At 44.7% G+C, this 19,013-nt stretch overlaps 1 protein-coding gene across 7 annotated transcripts in view; it reads right to left on the reverse strand.

The window, feature by feature from the left end:
• The window catches only part of LOC139268435 (coiled-coil domain-containing protein 171-like), a 413,113-nt gene that overhangs the window by 122,306 nt on the left and 271,794 nt on the right, over positions 1 to 19,013 (reverse strand). The window contains exon 21 of one of the 7 annotated variants that reach the window (XM_070886632.1): positions 17,933 to 18,801. The exons of the other annotated variants lie outside the window; for them this stretch is intronic. Coding sequence (XP_070742733.1) covers positions 18,772 to 18,801 — 30 coding nt within the window. The 3' untranslated portion in view covers positions 17,933 to 18,771. Of the gene's footprint in view, positions 1 to 17,932; positions 18,802 to 19,013 lie in introns of those variants that run through there. 7 annotated transcript variants of the gene reach the window in all.

Genomic DNA, 19,013 nt, shown 5'->3' on the forward strand with positions numbered 1-19,013 from the left:
GTGTGCACACACGTGTGTGTGTGTGTGTGTGTGTGTGTTTGTGTGTGTGTGCGTGTGTGTGTATACACACGTCTGTGTGTGTGTATACGTCTGTGTGTGTAAAAAGGCCAAGTTAGTGAATTGAAGAGGACTTACTATGATTGAAAGGCTGCATTAGAGGGAGCAGCGTGCGGCGGCCCAGCCCGGAAATCGGCGCACTCCCAGCCTGCAAGAGCATCAGCAGGCCGGAGCCATCAGAGGAAGCAGCGTGCGGCGGCATACCACTGCAGGAAGGCGACGGCTGCGAAGCCAGGTCGCTGATTGCAGGGCGGGCAAGCACAGCAGGAGGGCGAAGGAGCGACAAGGTTTGTAGAAGGAAGTGATCGGGGCCCAAGAGAGGCGAGAGTTCAGGGCCAGAAGAGGCGAGGGCCCAGGGGCAGCACGGGCCAGCCCACACTGCTATATGTGTGCGCACTCGGTCCGTGCAGCAAAGCAGGTCTCCAGTCGTCTTGGTTAACCCTTGCCACTGGACCAAGACCTAGCTCTGTCAAGCCCGTGTGGTGGCTGGTGTGCAATGGCCACCACTCATTAAAAAAATCCACGCACAGGCATCTTCCACTCTCCAAGATGTAGTTCGGGATCTGAAATATTAGGTCCTTCATTGAAACACCTGTGAACTCATCCCTTTTTGGCATGGAAGCAAGTCATCCTCGCATGCAGGTACAGCAGGCGGTTAAGAAAGCAAATGGCATGTTGGCCTTCATAGTGAGGGGATTTGAGTACAGGGGCAGGGAGGTATTGCTACAGTTGTACAGGGCCTTGGTGAGGCCACACCTGGAGTATTGTGTACAGTTTTGGTCTCCTAACTTGAGGAAGGACATTCTTGCTATTGAGGGAGTGCAGCGAAGATTTACCAGACTGATTCCCGGGATGGTGGGACTGACCTATCAAGAAAGACTGGATCAACTGGGCTTGTATTCACTGGAGTTCAGAAGAATGAGAGGGGACCTCATAGAAACGTTTAAAATTCTGACGGGTTTAGACAGGTTAGATGCAGAAAGAATGTTCCCAATGTTGGGGAAGTCCAGAACCAGGGGTCACAGTCTAAGGATAAGGGGTAAGCCATTTAGGACCGAGATGAGGAGAAACTTCTTCACCCAGAGAGTGGTGAACCTGTGGAATTCTCTACCACAGAAAGTAGTTAAGGCCAATTCACTAAATATATTCAAAAGGGAGTTAGATGAAGTCCTTACTACTCGGGGGATCAAGGGGTATGGCGAGAAAGCAGGAAGGGGGTACTGAAGTTTCATGTTCAGCCATGAACTCATTGAATGGCGGTGCAGGCTAGAAGGGCTGAATGGCCTGCTCCTGCACCTATTTTCTATGTTTCTATGTTTCGAGGGACTGCCTATGATGATGATGATGATAAAATAAAACACTGAAAAGTTATTAAACATTTGTAAAAACCTGCAAGAATTAAACATGGCAAAAGGAAGGAAAGGAAGGAAGAAAGAAACATTTTACGGGAATTTTTATTAACTATGTAAGAACAGATTTTCTTTTATTGTTAAAACTCTACCAGAAATCCTGTTTCTTTCGCTGGTGAGTAAATAATGTACCTGACGCATTTCTGCCTCCAAAGAGTATCTAGGCATCAGGTTTCCATCACAGTATTGCCATTCTTCAAATATGCCCAACAATTGCAACTGGATTTTAAATTTGTAAATATCTTTGTAGTCCCCATTTACTGCTTGTTGCCTGAATTCCTTTTTACTAATATTATCAATCCTATGCAACACATCTTTCTGATATATAGGGTTAGATTGTTGTCTTTATCGCCTACCATCAAGCATCATTGGAGCGGAATGCAGAGAGGAAAATTGGGCAGGGAGGATCACATGCCTGCTGTAGGAGCCACCTGATTTTTCTTTCTTTAATTTAAATGGAAGGAAAATCAGGCGGGTTCAGTTACCTGTCTGCGATGGTCCCTGTCTGACCTCCGCCTAGGCGACAGTTAACGCCCAGCTAGTAAAGATGAAAATCTACCCGATTAAGTCAATTTATTTGCAGGTTGAAAAACTGGCAGGCTGCAAACAGTGCGAACCTTCAGTGTGGAGATATTGCTGGTTCTGAGGCAACAGAGTGATTTCTTTATGTCACTTATGATTCCAGAGAGAATGCTGCAAATAGCGTTCGTCAAGATGGAAAAGGAAACCATTCAAGGGTACAGAAACATTAGCTGGTAAGTCAGAAAAATGTGCAGTTAAACATCACAGGTGATATAAACGGCAACTTATTATGCTGTAATTCAATGTGAAATTGTTCAAAACGTTGCTTTCAATGTTTAACACAGTGGCGAAGGGGCAGCTTGCATCTTTCTTGGGCAGTATTGGTTTAATTGGGATCAAATTATAATCAGCTTTAGTTTAGCCCATTACCAAATGAATTTTCCACTCAAGAGCTACAAGATAGGGAAATTTAAAACATATATAATGATCAACAAAGGAATCTCAAAACAGAATAATCACCTGAAACAGAGGGTTAAATACTTAAGACAATTACAAAAATGGGTTAAGAAGTTGCAAAAGATAAACAATAATGTTAAATCAACATTGAGTATAACTCTATTATGAGGATTTGGATTGATCAGAAATTTATGCTTCAGGTCATAGCAAAATTCCAACCTGGCCAATTACTAGCCTACTCCCAACCATCAGCAAAATGATGGAAGGAATCGCCAACAGTGCTATTTACTCACCAATAACCTACTCACCAATGCCGAGTTTGAGTTCTGACAGGACCACTCGGCTTCAGACCTCAGTACTGCCTTGGTCGAAACGTGGACACAGAAGCTGAGTTCCACAGGTGAGGTAAATGAGCACGTGTCCACAAATTTCCTTCACCATACCAGGAATTGGCCAATTAACGCAGGGGATGTGCTAGCAAATATTTAAGTTAGCAAATATTTCTGCTACACAGTTTTCACCATTCTCTAGGATATTTGGTACACTGCAATAATTAGATTGAAAGCTCGTTTTATCCTCAATTATTTTGTGGATGTATATTTGCTAAATATTTCAACAATTTTATCCTCTTCAAATCTACTGTCACTTTAATCTTTTAGTGTTCAACTTCAATTGAAATCTATGGTTAATTTTAATACGGCCTGGTAGGAAACCAATAGGATGCTAAGTTTTTTTTACAAATACAAACTGTGAAGTGGGTGTGCTGTGATACATGATGGCGCACGCGAGTGTGTGCCTGTAAGTGGTGACATGGACAGAATTGTCATATGGGACAAGCTGATATAGTTGTGCAACTGGCTGCTGCTGTAGGGCAGAAGTCACAGGAGAACCATGGTGGCTCCTCCTACAGCAGTCCAGCTACATCCAGTGTACAGGAGGGTAAAGACCTGGCAGTGCCAAGTGCATGCTCATCATTGGTACTGGAAGCCATGGTCTGGCATTCTTTATTAATGACTCAACTGGGAGTAGCAGTGATGTAGAGTGTATCCATGTGCCAAAAGAACAGCTGTCAGAATGGCCCATGGTCTAAACTTCCTCACGAGCGTCAGAGAGAAACCGTTAGGCGATGTACCAGTGGAGTACAACACCCTTTGCTTATTAATGGGCAATGCTGCGGGATGCCAATTCATAATTTTACAAGTTCAACTTTTCCTCAACTTGGGTATCTATCAACAATATTTTTGCAACTAATATTTTAAATTTGATCCTTCATTCTTTTAAAGTTTGCCAACAAAGTGAAAATAATTTGTCAATTGTTCCTGTAAACCTAAGCTCAACCAGTTTCAGAAACATATAATTTATTGAAGCGGTTACTCTCCAATAACAGTTTTGAAAATATTCAGCGAAAGCAGGTATAGGAATACTTGAGCAATAAATACTCCAACCAATCCACATGACTATAACTTTACTTTACAAGAAATTGATGAGTAATTTCCCTCTCTGGCTAAATCCCAAAGCTACTCATTGCCTAATCACTAAAACAAAAAACAGTCTTTAATATGATCTTCCAAGTTCTCTAAGTGCAGTTTAATCCTCATATTTTCCCTCATTCATTTGGGAACTTGTCAAGACAGGTTCCAATTAAGAGTTAGAAACAGTTAAGAAAGAGAAATAGGGCTGTCTAATATAGAATACAAACTATACAGGATATTCAAAAAATAAGACTGCTGAAGGTAGAAAAGCTCACTGTCTTACTCTTCTACACTCCTTGGGATACTGCTACACAAGTACCAACAAATAAGCAGGCCCAGTGCTTAGTAAAAGCACAGAACTTCTATACATGAATGCCTTTAAAATGGAGGTTAGCACAATTTATTGTTACAATAAGTGTCAATTGCTCACATGGAATGAGGTTTAACTAATCTAGTGGCTGTCAATCTGCCAGTTCATAAAGATATATATTCCAGAACGTATTTGGCAATTGGCAATATGCTGCTTTGAAGTAAATACTTGAAGTATGCACACCACATTTAAATCACAAATGGCCATATTCGAAGGTGAGTAAAAGTCTGGGGGTTACTTTTGTTCAAAGCATACTCCTTTTTTATGGAAGAAAATAGCAGTATAAGCCTTGGGTAAATTTTAATTAAAAGTTTAAAAAAATGTCACGTTTCTTACCAACATGGACACCCTCACTCTGGGTCTCGTCTCTGCTAGATCATCCTAGCAAAACTAGTAAACTGATCAGGGGGAAGCCGTAGCCTCTCCAAGAAGATTCATAATAAACACTGGAGAGGCAAGTTCAAACTGGCCTGAGAGTTAGAGCAAGGTGTTATGGGTTCAATATATAGTCAGGTTGGTTACTACTGTGCACTGACGTGGAGCAAATGAGTCATAAAACCAATTTTGTTTCGACCAGAAACAAAATTCTTGCAAACTACCATCTCATCTCTAACCTCTCTTTCCTCTCCAAAGTCCTTGGACGTGGTGTCGCCTCCCAAATTTGTGCCTACCTTTCCTGGAATGTCATGTTTGAATCCCTCCAATCAGGTTTCCTCCCCGGCCACAGTACTGAAGCGGCTCTTATTAAAGTCACAAATGACATCCTATGTGACTGTGACAGTGGTAAACTATCCCTCCCCATCCTTCTCGACCTGTTCTAACTCGCACCTGTTCCCCCTATGCTCACTAACCAACATTGGCTCCCAGTTAAGCAATGCCTCTATTTTCTCATCCTTACTTTCAAATCCCTCCACGGCCTGTCTCTCCTGCCTCCCCCGCACCCCCCCATCTCTGTAACCTTCTTCAGACCTACAACCCTCCGAGATATCTGTGCTCCACCAATTCTGGCCTCTTGAACATAAAAACATAAGAAATAGGAGCAGGTGTAGGGCATTTGGCCCCTCGAGCCTGCTCTGCCATTGAATAAGATCATGGCTGATCTGATCTTGGCCTCAAGTCCACTCCCCTGCCCGTTCCCCATAACCCTTGACTTCCTTATCATTCAAAAATATGTCTATCTCCACCTTAAATATATTCAATGATCCAGCCTCCACAGCTCTCTAGGGTAGAGAATTCCAAAGATTCACGACCCTTTGAGAGAAGAAATTCCTGCTCATTTCTGTTTTAAATAGGTGACCCTTATTCTGAAACTATGTCCCCTTGTTCTGGATTCTCCCATGAGGGGAAACATTCTCTCTGCATTTACCATGTCAAGCCCCCTCAGAATCTTATACGTTTCAATAAGATCACCTCTCATTCTTTTAAACTCCAATGAGTATAGGCCCACCTTGCTCAACCTTTCTTGACAAGACAACCCCTTCATCTCAGGAATTAACCTCGTGAACCTTCTCTGAACTGCCTCCAATGCAAGTATATCCCTCCTTAAATAAGGAGACCAAAACTCTATGCAGTACTCCAGGTGTGGTCTCACCAACGCCCTATATAGTTATAGTAGGACTTCCCTACTCCATCCCTCTTACAATAAAGGCCAACATTCCATTTGTCTTCGTAATTACTTCCTGTACCTGCTTGCTAACTTTTTGTGTTTCATGTACAAGGACCCCCAGATCCCTCTGTTCCTCAGCATTTTATAATCTCTCCCCATTTAAATAATAATTTGCTTTTTTATTTTTACTACCAAAGTGGATAACCTCACAGTTTCCCACATTATACTCCATCTGCCAAATGTTTGCCCACTCACTTAACCTATCTATATCCCTTTGCAGATTTTTTGCAACCCCCTCACAACTTGCTTTCCTACCCCTCTTTGTATCATCAGCAAATGTAACTACATTACACTCGGTCCCTTCATCCAAGTCATTAATATAGATTGTAAATAGTTGAAACCCCAGTACTGATCCCTGTGCCACCCCATTAGTTACAGTTTTCCAACCTGAAAATTACCCATTTATCCCGACTCTCTGTTTTCTGTTAGCCAATCCTTTATCGATGCTAATCTATTACCCCCAACCCCGTGAGCTCTTATCTTGTGCAGTAACCTTTTATGTGGCACCTTATCGAATGCCTTCTTGAAATCCAAATTCACCACATCTACTGGTTCCCATTTATCCAACCTGTTCATTACATCCTCAAAGAACTCCAGGAAATTTGTCAAACATGATCTCCCTTTCATAAAACCATGCTGACTCTGCTTGACTGTATTATGATTTTCTAAATGTCCTGCTACTACTTCCTTAATAATGGACTCCAAGGCCTTGGTCCAGTGGCAAGGGGATCCGAGACGACTGGAGACCAGGTTCTACTGTATGGGCCCAGTTGCTATGGAGGGATGTGGGCTGTAAGCTCGGCACTGAGCAACGCATTCAGGAGAGGTGGTGGAAGATCTGAGGTGTGAGGGGTGAGGATGAGAGATGCTGGGGTCCTGCTCCATTTTAGCTTCTCCAAGGGTCGTGAGAGAAGTCAGAGTGGCTGCCGCCATTACCCGTGCCACGTGCCTGACAGTGGCTCCGCCGCAGCTCCTCCAGCTGCTTTCGCCTCCGCAGATTGGGCCACCGGACGGAAAGGACTCCAGGGTCACCGCCGAGGTTGGCTCCGAGCTGGCCGAAAGGACTCGGAGGTCACTGTCGAGGCCGGCTCCGAGCTGGCTGAAGGGTCTCCGAAGGACGCCTCAGGATCGGGAGAGGGAGGACAGAGTTCAGTTCCAGGAGGATTTGTTCCAAATCCTCGGAATCCAGAGATGGAGCGAGTTCCAGGTGTAGTAGAGAGATCCAGGAGGTTCTTGGTGCTGCAGAGAGATCCAATAGGTGGTTGTTATCCATGCAGCATGGGTTTATGCTTTGGGGGGTGGGAAATGCACCTGCGATTAGGGCCGGGGGGAACTTAAGCTTAACTTAAACTTAAACAGTGGGGGGGAAGAGATTGGGGGAGAGAGGGTGTAGGATAGTATTGGTTGGCCACGGATACTATAACTTTTTTTGAAGAGGCCTTCATTGGTCCCTTTTCTACCAGATAGGTTAGCACACTGTAGGGATATTATGCATTGGTTGACAAGCTAAAATTCCACTCAGTTCAATCAGCTTCGTAGAATTTTAGCGCACGATCGCTGTTCCCTCACCTTCCCCAGAATCAGCATTCACCAATATGGAGGACTGCAGCCAGAAGCCTTTGTTTCGGCTGCCCGCAAAAGCTTGTCACCATCCTCCGCCTGCTCCACGATGACATGCAAGCCGAGATCCTGACCAACGGATCCACCACAGACCCAATCCACATCTGGACCAGAGTCAAGCAGGGCTGCGTCATCGCACCAACACTTTTCTCGATTTTCCTTGCTACGATGCTTTATCTCACTCTCAACAAGCTTCCCGCTGGAGTGGAACTAAACTATAGAACCAACGGTAACCTGTTCAACCTTCGCCACCTCCAGGCTAGATCTAAGGTCGTCCCATCCTCGGTCATTGAACTATAGTATGCGGATGACGCTTGCATCTGCGCACACTCAGAGGCCGAACTCCAAGCGATCGTCAACACCTCCACCGAGGCGTGGGCCTTACACTAAACATCTGTAAGACAAAGGTCCTCCACCAACCTGACCCTGCCACACAGCACCGCCCCCCGGTCATCAAAATCCACGGCACGGCCTTGGACAACGTGGACCATTTTCCATACCTTGGGAGCCAAGCATCACTTAGGGCAGACATCGATGACGAGGTCCAACACCACCTCCAGTGTGCCAGCGGAGCCTTCGGTCGCCTGAGGAAGAGAGTGTTTGAAGATCAGGCCCTCAAATCTGGCACCATGCTTATGGTCTACAGGGCAGTAGTGATACCCGTCCTATATGGTTCAGAGACGTGGACTATATACAGCAGACATCTCAAAGCGCTTGAGAAGTACCACCAGTGCTGCCTCCACAAGATCCTGCAAATCTACTGGGAGGATAGACACACCAATGTCAGTGTTCTCGCTCAGGCCAACATCCGCAGCATCGAAGCACTGAACACGCTCGACCAGCTCCGTTGGGCGGGTCACATCGTCCGCATGCCTGAAACGAAACTCTCTAAGCAAGCACTCTATCCGGAGCTCCGACACGGCAAACGTGCTCCAGGTTGGTGGAGGAAACATTTCAAGGACACCCTCAAAGCCTCCTTGATAAAGTGCAACATCCCCACCAGCACCTAGGATTCCCTGGCCCAAGACCGCCTAAAGTGGAGGAAGAGCATCCAGGAGGGCGTGAGCTCCTTGAGTCCCGTCGCCGAAACCATGCAGAAATCAAGCGCAGACAGCGGAAGGAGTGTGCAGCAAACCAGGCTTTCCACCCACCCTTTCCTTCACCAATGTCTGCCCCACCTGTGACAGAAACTGTATTTCCCGCATTGGACTGTACAGTCACCGAAGAACTCACTTTTAGAGTGGAAGCAAGTCTTCCTTGATTTTGAGGGACTGCCTATGATGATGAATGGACTCCAGCATTTTTCCAATGACAGATGTTAAGCTAACTGGTCTATAGTTTCCTGCTTTCTATCTCCCTCCTTTCTTAAATAGGGGCATTGCATTTGCGGTTTTCCAATCCGCTAGGACCTCTCCAGAATGCAGGGAATTTTGGTAAATTACAACCAATGCATCCACTATCTCTGCAGCCACTCCTTTTAAGACCCTAGGATGCAGGCCATCAGGTCCAGGGGACTTGTCCACCTTTAGTCCCATTAGTTTGCCTAGTACTTTTTCTCTAGTGATAGTTTTAAGTTCCCCCCTCCCATCATCATCATAGGTAGTCATTCGGAATCGAGGAAGACTTGCTTCCACTCTAAAAATGTGTTCTGAGGTGGCTGTACAGTCTACACAGCACTGTCCCCCCGGTCATCAAAATCTACATCTCGGCCTTGGACAACGTGGACCATTTTCCATACCTTGGGAGTCTACAACCAGCAAGGGCAGACATTGATGACGAGGTCCAACACCGCCTCCAGTGTGCCAGTGCAGTCTTCGGTCACCTGAGGAAGAGAGTGTTTGAAGACCAGGACCTCAAATGTGGCACCAAGCTTATGGTCTACAGGGCTGTAGCGATACCTGTCCTCCTATATGGCTCAGAGACGTGGACTATATATAGCAGGCACCTCAAAGCGCTGGAGAAGTACCACCAGCGCTGCTTCTGCAAGATCCCCCTCCCAATAGCCCCTTGATTATTAATTATTGGGATGCTTTTAGTGTCTTCTACTGTGAAGACCGATACAAAATATTTGTTCAAAGTCTCTGCCATATCCCTGTTTCCCATTATTAATTCCCCAGTCTCATCCTCTAAGGGACCATTGTTTACTTTAGCTACTCTCTGATTTTTTATATACTTGTAAAAACTCTTACTGTCTGTTTTTATATTTCTTGCTAGTTTACTCTCATAAACTATCTTCTCTCTTTATTTTTTTTTTAGTCGTCCTTTGCTGGTTTCTAAAAAATTTCCAACACTCTGGCCTTCCACTATTCTTCGCAACATTGTATTCATTGAGCATCCCAGATTTTAATCATTCCACCATTGACAGCCATGTCTTCAGCTGCTGAGACCCTAAGCTCTGGAATGCTCTCCCTAAATCTCTCTGTCTCTCTACCTCTTTTCTCCTTTAAGACGCTCCTTAAAACCTACCTCTTTGACCAAGCTTTTGTTCATCTGCCCTAATAGCTCATGTGACTCTGTGTCAAATTTTGTCAGATACGCTCCTGTGAAGCACCTTGGGGTGTTTTACTACATTAAAGGTGCTATTATAAATGCAAGTTGTTGTTGTTATTGATGTTGTTGAGAATCAGACAGCACAGATTCAAACTTGGTTCCAATTCTGTCTGGTGACATTCAGCACAAGCAACAACCTGCATTTATATATTTCTCCCTGATGTCCTGGCCAATATTTATCCCTCAACTAACATCTCAAACAAATTATTTGGTCATTATCACATGCTGTTTGTGGGACCTTGCTTGGCGCAAATTAGCTGCTGTGCTTCCGTACATTACAACAGTGTTTACACTTCAAAAATAACTTAATTGACTGTAAACCACTTTAGAATATCATGAGGATGTGAAAGGCTCCATATAAATGCAAGTCCTTTCTTTCTTTAACTGATTACGAAAGTGTTGTATATGAAGAAAGAGTCTGACTAGATACTGTGAGCTCAAATTAATGTGTGACCGTAGTCTTTTATTGCATTTAGTGTTAGGGTGGGATCACTTGGGACTCCAGGGGATGAGCCCTCTGGTGGCTGATGTAAATACAGGTTTACATATATAACAACACTCCCTCCAAAGTCAATAGTGTAAGTAGTTACAAGGTCTGGGGCCTTTCTTTCCCTGGTTGATCGTCTCGGTGCAAATGCTGATTTTGGTGAATCGTTTGTTGGGCCCTCGCTGGGCTGCTGTGCAGCTGGTCTTGCTGGGCTGCCCGGTGTGGTGAGTCCTGCTGGGCTACTGAGGGTGATGCGTTCTGCTTCGGGGTCAACCGCGGTGTAGGTTGCCACTGGTGTGTATGTTGGGGGGTCAAAGAAGTTAGGGTCCAATGTGGGTTGCTCAGGATAGTCCGTGAATCTGAGTTTGATTTGGTCCAAGTATTTCCGGTGAATGAGTCCATTTGAAAGTTTGATCCGAAACACCCTACTCCCATCTTTGGCCACAACAGTGCCGGGAAGCCACTTGGGACCTTGTCCATAGTTCAACACAAATACAGGATCATTGATTTCAATTTCACGTGACACATTTGCGCTATCATGATATGTACTTTGTTGAAGCCGCCAACTCTCTACCTGTTCATGTAGATCAGGGTGGACTAATGAGAGCCTTGTCTTAAGTGCCCTTTTCATGAGCAGTTCAGCGGGTGGAATCCCAATGAGCGAGTGGGGTCTTGTGCGGGAGCTAAACAGGACTCGGGATAGGCGAGTCTGCAATGAGCCTTCAGTTACCCTCTTCAAGCTCTGCTTAATGGTTTGCACTGCTCTCTCTGCCTGACCATTGAATGCTGGTTTGAACGGGGCAGATGTAACATGTTTGATCCCATTGCGGGGCATGAACTCTTTGAACTCAGCACTGGTGAAACACGGCCTGTTGTCGCTCACAAAGACATCAGGCAGGCCGTGGGTGGCAAACATGGCCCGCAGGCTTTCTGTGATGACAGCGGACGTGCTTGCCAACATTATCTCACATTCAATCCATTTGGAGTACGCATCTACAACCACAAGGAACATTTTACCCAAGAACGGACCTGCATAGCAGACATGGATCCGGGACCACGGTTTGGAGAGCCAAGACCATAAACTTAGTGGCGCCTCCCTGGGTGCATTGCTTAACTGCGAACATTTGTGCACGCAAGACTCTTAAGTCCGCATCGATACCGGGCCACCGCATGTGGAATCTGGCTATCGCTTTCATCATTACAATGCCTGGGTGAGTACTGTGGAGATCACTGATGAAGATGTCCCTGCCCTTCTTGGGGACCACTACCTGATTACTCCACAAAAGGCAGTCTGCCTATATAGACATTTCATCTTTGCGCTGCTGGTACGGCTTTATCTCTTCCTGCATTTCCACTGGGACACTGGACCAGCTCCCGTGAAGCACACAATTTTTTACTAGGGACAGTAAGGGGCCCTGGCTCGTCCAGGTTCTAATCTGACGGGCTGTGACGGGTGATTGCTCACTTTCGAATGCTTCCATTACCATGACTAAATCTGCGGACTGTGCCATTTCCACCCTCCTGGTGGGCAATTGCAGCCTACTGAGAGCATCGGCAGTTTTCTGTGCCTGGCATGTGGCGGATGGCATAGTTGTATGCAGACAACGTGAGTGCCCATCTCTGGATGCGGGCCGATGCATTCGTATTTATCCCCTTACTTTCGGAAAAAACGGATATCAGTGGCTTATGGTCAGCTTCCAATTCAAATTTGTGCCCAAACAGATATTGATGCATTTTTTTTACCCCATAAACATAGGCTAACACTTCTTTTTTAATCATGCTATAGGCTCTCTCAGCCTTAGAGGGACTTCTGGATGCATAAGCAACCAGTTGCAATTTCCCAGATTCATTAGCTTGTTGCAAAACAGAGCCGACCCCGTACGACGACGCATCTCATGCTAGTACCAAACACTTACATGGATCATACAACACAAGCAATTTCTAGCTTTTACAAAGACATTTTCTTGGCTTTTACCCTATACCCATTAGTCTCCTTTACGCAGTAAGGTGGGCAGGGGTTCTAACAGTGTGCTGAGACCCGGTAAGAAGTTACCAAAGTAGTTCAGGAGCTCTAGAAACGACTGCAGCCACGTCACATTCTGTGGCCTCAGTGTGTTCTCGATTGCCTCCGTCTTCGAATCGGTGGGCCTGATGCCATCCGCCGCGATTCTTCTCCCCAGGAACTCCGCTTCAGGCGCCAGGAAAACGCACTTCAAGCGTTTTAACCGAAGCGCCATGCGGTTGAGTCGACTAAGAACCTCCAACAGGTTCTGCAGATGCTCGACTGTGTCCCGACCTATAACCAAGATGTCGTCCTGGAAGATCACCGTGCGCGGGACCGACTTCAGTAAGCTTTCCATGTTTCTCTGGAATATCGCCGCGGCTGATCGAATTCCAAACGGGCATCTGTTATAAATGAAGAGACCTTTGCTCGTGTTGAGTAAAACATATTTTCCATTTAAACTGAACCATGTTCCATTAGCACCACACATTTAGGAACTGCAAAAAATAAACATCCCTCCCCTCTTCAATCATGCGTGCCTCTTGCCCCTAGCCCTGACTGAGTGGCTTGCTGGTGCGGCGTGTCATTCCTCGGAGATCTCTCCTGCTGCTTGTTGCGAGGGGAAAGAGAGTGGTGTTGGGGGGGGCGGGAAGTGAGGAGGGGCACAGGGAACGAGGGGTTGGATGGGGGGGGAGGAAGGGAGTAGTGTATGGGGGTGGGGGGAGCGGTTCGGCGCTGGAGGGGCACGGGCGAGAATGCAGCGAGGAGAATAGAATGTTCACAGGTGCGAATATTTCTCGACCCCGCACCCCTGACCCCCTCCCTGACCCCGCACTGTCATAACAAGTCAGATGAAAGGAATGAGTAAAGTATAAGGAAGGGGCTGTGAGCTGAGTAGTTGTGTGACTGACCGAGTCTGATGTCAGGATGTAGGAGCTGAGGATATAATGACTGGGTCACGTTGGGTGGGGTGACCCGGGGCAACTGTCAGTGGGAGCCTGGGCTGCGAGGGTTAATTCCCGACAGGTGAGAGTGTGTATACACAGGGCTCTATCCCAGCTGGGCTCGGGGTCCAGAGGCAGCAATGGAAATGATGCGGCAGTGGTTAGGATTTAGCGAGGTTAGTGCGATGGATGTCTGTGGGCCAAAGAAGCCAGCGACTGATTGGATTAAAGTTTGTGAGATGCACAGACATAGGCCCGGGTCAGGGGGCCCAGGAGATGAGGCAGCTGTGCAGATCGTGGAGCTGATCTTGGAGCAGCACAATACAGTGAACCTGCCCCTTACCGGCAGCGCAGGGCACCGTCACTTTGCCCACACACATCGCGTCGGCCCTCTGCTCCTCCTTGGCCTTCGTAAAGGCTGGAGACGGGAATATGGCAAAATGAACAGCTGCTAACGGTTTTTAAAGGATAGACGCTAAAGCTAAGCCACACTTCAGTTGATGGTATTCAGTGCCTCAAAATTAAGCAGCATTGAGTTTCATAAGTGGCCTTGATCCTGTGCGCTTTTTTCTAGACTTGAGTTGAGAACTGCTCTGGATGCAGGTGTGATTGAACTGTAATGTATTGTGTTCGCAGTAGTGCTGTTGGACAAGCAGCAGATTATCATCATATACTCTGTGGTCCAGTGACAAAGTGGTCCTAGGTAGTATTTTTAATGTTTACTTCTGATGTCCTTGCGTGTAATTGTCAATGCTTCTATAACTGTAAACTGTAACCAGCATTTCCTGGTTAATAGAAATTTAAAAACAATGTAAATTTCATTCCAATAAAAATTCTTGAACTGGTTTTCATATTTTTTTTGACTTGGTTCTGTTATGAAGACTATCAGTACTATTCATTCAAGTTCTACACGGGTAGGTTCCAAGCATCTCAAATGTACTTTTCCTGAAAGATTTTACATGAGGATTTTCCAGTTGCCTTGGCTGGTGGAACAGGTAATTGGGCAGAGATCCCTCACTGGATTACCAATGAGTTCTGCACAAAAAATACAGGCGCTTCATTTTAATATTAAACTCAATACTCACAAGGTAGCAATCAGTATAGAAGGAATTGCCTGATTTTCTTGTGTTCACTTTTGTCACTGTAAAAAATGGGCTGAAAGAATGAAGTGGTTCAAGGGAGACCAGCTTACTCGGAGCACATATGAAAGTGGATTCTAAAATTAGATTCATGAAATCTGAATGTTTAATTTTGGGAGCTTTTTTTTTAATCTCTTGGAGCAAGATCTAATCATTGCTAAAAAAAAATCAAAATTATTGACATGGGGATTTCCTCTTTTTGTGTTACTTGGAGAAAGATAAGGATCAAAAGAGAGATGTGAAACAGGTTCAATTGCATCAAACGCCGACTGCCCGTATCCGCACTGCCGTGGCTGTGGAGCTGCGTGTTTTGAGCTACCCAGGAATATCCGACATAGCCCTCTGCTCAAGCAGAGTCTGCAAAGGGGCTGACTTTTTGCGTGACAGATCTGAGCTGCCAACAACGTTCATCACTTGGATGGCTTTGTCAATGGCAGTCAGGCTCATCACAGCTCTGATGTGCCTCAGCCTAATTCCCAAGCTGTCACGTGGGACATCTGCAACAAGTCAGTTCACAGAGACGTGAAGTTGGTTACTGGTGTGAATGGGGCTGAAGCGGAGGATGGCCACCGAGACAAGCAACTTTATCACTTCCCCCCTGGAAAGCCAACAGCAGAATGAAAGGGCACAGCGTTTATTTTTCTTCTCCGGCCACTCTTCCCCTCCTTGGTTACCGACAGCTTCAGGACGTGGATCTGGGCGAGAGCCGCCAACTCGGCCTGCATCCGGGCAGCCTTTAGCTGGTTTGACAGAGAGTCGGAGAGTCTCAATGTGCTGCAGCAGTAACGGCGAGTCCCTGATCTGCACCGGGCCGGAACCCCCTAAAACCTGCACTGCCTCGGAGATCTCTCTTGCTGCTTGTTGCGAGCCTCCAGTCCCTAGCCCTGGCCGAAGGGCTTGCTGGTGCGTGCTGTCATCGGCGAGGTAGGTCTTTTTATTTTTTAGTAATTGATTTATTTTTCATTTAGTATGATGTTGTGAAGATGTTGTGATGATGTTGTGAAGGTGTTTAGTGCTTTGTAGAATCCTCTCACTTCCCTTCCCCCCCATCTCTGGCTACCTGCGCTGATTTCTTAATTCACCACAAGGTTTTTCTGAGCGGACACAAGTGGCCTCATAGGCTGGTCTAAGTTAGTTTGGAGTAACTTTTAGCTGGCTAAACTTGCTTAAATAGCCAAAATAGGCCTAAGTGGCTGGTAACATCACCTTTTGAAAAAAAAAACGAAACTAAAAAAAAAACCTAACTAACTCACTCACACTGGAGCAAATTAAATGGGGAGGAATTGCGATTTTTAAATTACTCCAAAAAAAACAGAGCAACGCCTGGGGAAACTTGGGCCCTATGTATGTGACATCAGTCCTACGTCAGCAATCCTTGTGGTTTGTCTGAGCAACACAGCCAATTCAGTTTCAATCTGCACCCAGGGGAGCCAACTTCATGGTTCTGCAGTGCTCCTTTTTGAAAAGTCGTTATCTCTGAAGCCAGGGGGCCCTGGATAAAAGAATATTTCTGACAGTGCTAAGTATATAGTCTAGCATATCTGTAAAACAGCATTCACTGGGTAGCAGATTGCACTCAGATTAAAAAAATGACTGTAGTGAACCCCTAAAGCAATTCTATAGACTCTGCGAGCACAGGGCCATACTAGTAAGATTAAATTGTGTCACTTCTTGGTGGATAACTTTTAGTGACTGTACTTGACAAACCACAACCCTCATTACAAAAGCAAAATACTGCAAATGCTGGAAATCTGAAATAAGAACAGAAAATGGTATGAATACTCAACAGGTCAGGCAGCATCTGTGGAGAGAGAAACAGAGTTAATGTTTCAGGTAGACGAGCTTTTGTTCTGACGAAAAGTCATTGACCTGGAACGTTAATTCTATTTCTTTTTCCACAGATGCTGCCTGACCTGTCAGGACCTTCATTTGTTCAGTCCAATGGAGGTACACTCAGATGTCTGGTTTCGTGCTGAAGGTTATTTTGTTCCACAGAAAACTTCTCGTACTATTTTTCTCATACTTGGAATATTGCTTACAAATCTGTGCCTCAGTAAAGGTTGTCCATCCTGGTTATTTAAATATTTTCTGAACACTTGAATGCATAGTTGCTGTTGGTATTAAATGTATCAGGCTTTGAAAAAAAGATACTGCTCGAGTCACAAGTCAAGAGTCTAGAAGCAATTCAACAATGAATAAAATCTCCAAGTGAGACTGTCCCCATGATATTCCTCCGGCTGGACAGTGGGATCAACACAAATGTATATGAAGATAAAAAAGAATGTGATTAAAGTATTAGGATTGCACTGTAAAGCATTAAACTTCCTCTTCCCAAAATGGATAAGGCATTTTGAACTCTTTCATATGACAGATCTGTAACATTTACATAACATGTTCATTAATCATATACAGTTTCTTCCCCCCTGACTGTTGTTATTGTGCACCAAAACTTTTCATAGTGACTGATAACATGCCTGTGCAAAACTGACAGCAACGTTTAAAGACTTCCTCTACTGACTAAGCCACATCATATGCTTTACACTGGCCTAATTAAACCCCTTGACAAACTTAAAAAGATTCTGAAATTTTCAACCTTGTAACTGAAAGTTGCTGCCTACCTTTGTGTAATACAAAAATAATGATAAGTCGTTGGATACCCACTAATTTCTAACAAACGCAAGTTCATGGTCCTTCCCGAATATGTGATGGCCTGATATCCAGCAAGCAGTGCGGGAGAGAATAGGATAAATCAAGTTTAATAACTCTGCTCCTAATTGTTCCCCCAATGCTCAACTCTAATTACTCAGAGAACTCTCTCGACTGTCACCTGATATTAGTTGTTGGAAGCTGAGCGTGGAACAGTGAGTTAATCAATAAACATTTAGTGAGCAAAAGGATGAAGATCCTGCTATACAGTGGGAACTTGCAGCACCCAAAGCCCTTCTGCTCATGATAAAGCCTATGGGATAGCCAGACTGATTGCAAAGCAATAATCCAAAGCACTGTTTTAAGGTTCTGAGACCTTAAGGCAATTGTAAGTTAGAAAGGAAAAGGTGAACACGGTCATCCTAATTATAGCCCACTTTCACATATTTCACACATTAGCAAAGACAGGCCAATTAGGTGGAGAAAAAGATAAGGAAAGTTTTATTTGTATACTAATTAAACCCTGATGAAATTAAACTAAAAATGTACTGCTTGGTAATTGTGTGTCTGAGAGAGGTCAATATGGCTACACTTATCTGAACTTCACACAGTATTGGTATATCACAGCTTAATCCGAGACAGCACTAATGCTGCACCAAGAATCATAAAAATTTCACACAAGCTAATCATGCAAGTTGAGTGCCAAATTTTTGTCTTATTTGCAGTATTGCAACCACAGCCAAGAATGTTATCCATCATAACAAGCCAATTAGGTGGATAAAAAGATAAGAAAAGTTTTCTTTACATACATAATTCTATGTAACATTCACTTGTTAAAATGCAATTTTTCACTTTGAAAAATGTGGTTACCTGAACAATAATTTCAGTAATGTTCCAAAACATTCCTTCTGTGCAAAGACATGCTAATCTAACCACGTTTCTGTAGAATTATAAATTTTCAAAAGGGTCTGTCTAAATAGGGGGCTTATTATGCTAAATATTAGTGTGAATATAGATTTGTTTTGGTTTTAACCTTTTTACAGTAGTTTCCAAACTGACACGAGTATCCCGAAGGCACATCAGAGATTGTAACTTCCTGCAAGGGTGACTTGGTTACACAGAGGTATTGTGCTATAGTAATGAGATGGCGTGAAAGTTACAATTTTGACAAAGAGGCGTATTGCATCTAGCACAGAAAGTCTAGTACAGAAGGCCGGATAGCACAGTGGCTTAGCACGTTGTTCTTCAACGTTTGGGACCTGGGTTGGAATCCTGCTCACAAAGGTGGGATGAAAGTCTTTGTCTCTGCTGCAACACTCCAATGTGAAATGAGAGTATGGGCAGTCTCAATCAAGTTCCTGGTGTGGGGCTAGAACACAAGACGTGTGCAGAAACTAGCATTCTCACTCATGCTGTTTTCATAATGCACTTTCACCGTTGGTTCAACATCCTCTTGAATATCTATCAGATATCAAAAGAGCAATATAAATGTGCTGGCAGTAAGACTGCATGAAATACATTTTCTTGTATCAGTGACAATGTATATCAGCTGCAGTATAAAATTGGTTGCTGCAAAGTTCCATGAAAACTTTAAATATTTATGGTAAAAGTAAACTCTGGTGGCCCCATGTTACACAATTCAGGATTTAATGACTGAAAATAGGCTATAGAAA

Source organism: Pristiophorus japonicus, chromosome 1 (assembly GCF_044704955.1).
Source record: "Pristiophorus japonicus isolate sPriJap1 chromosome 1, sPriJap1.hap1, whole genome shotgun sequence".
Classification (NCBI taxonomy): Eukaryota; Metazoa; Chordata; class Chondrichthyes; family Pristiophoridae; genus Pristiophorus; species Pristiophorus japonicus.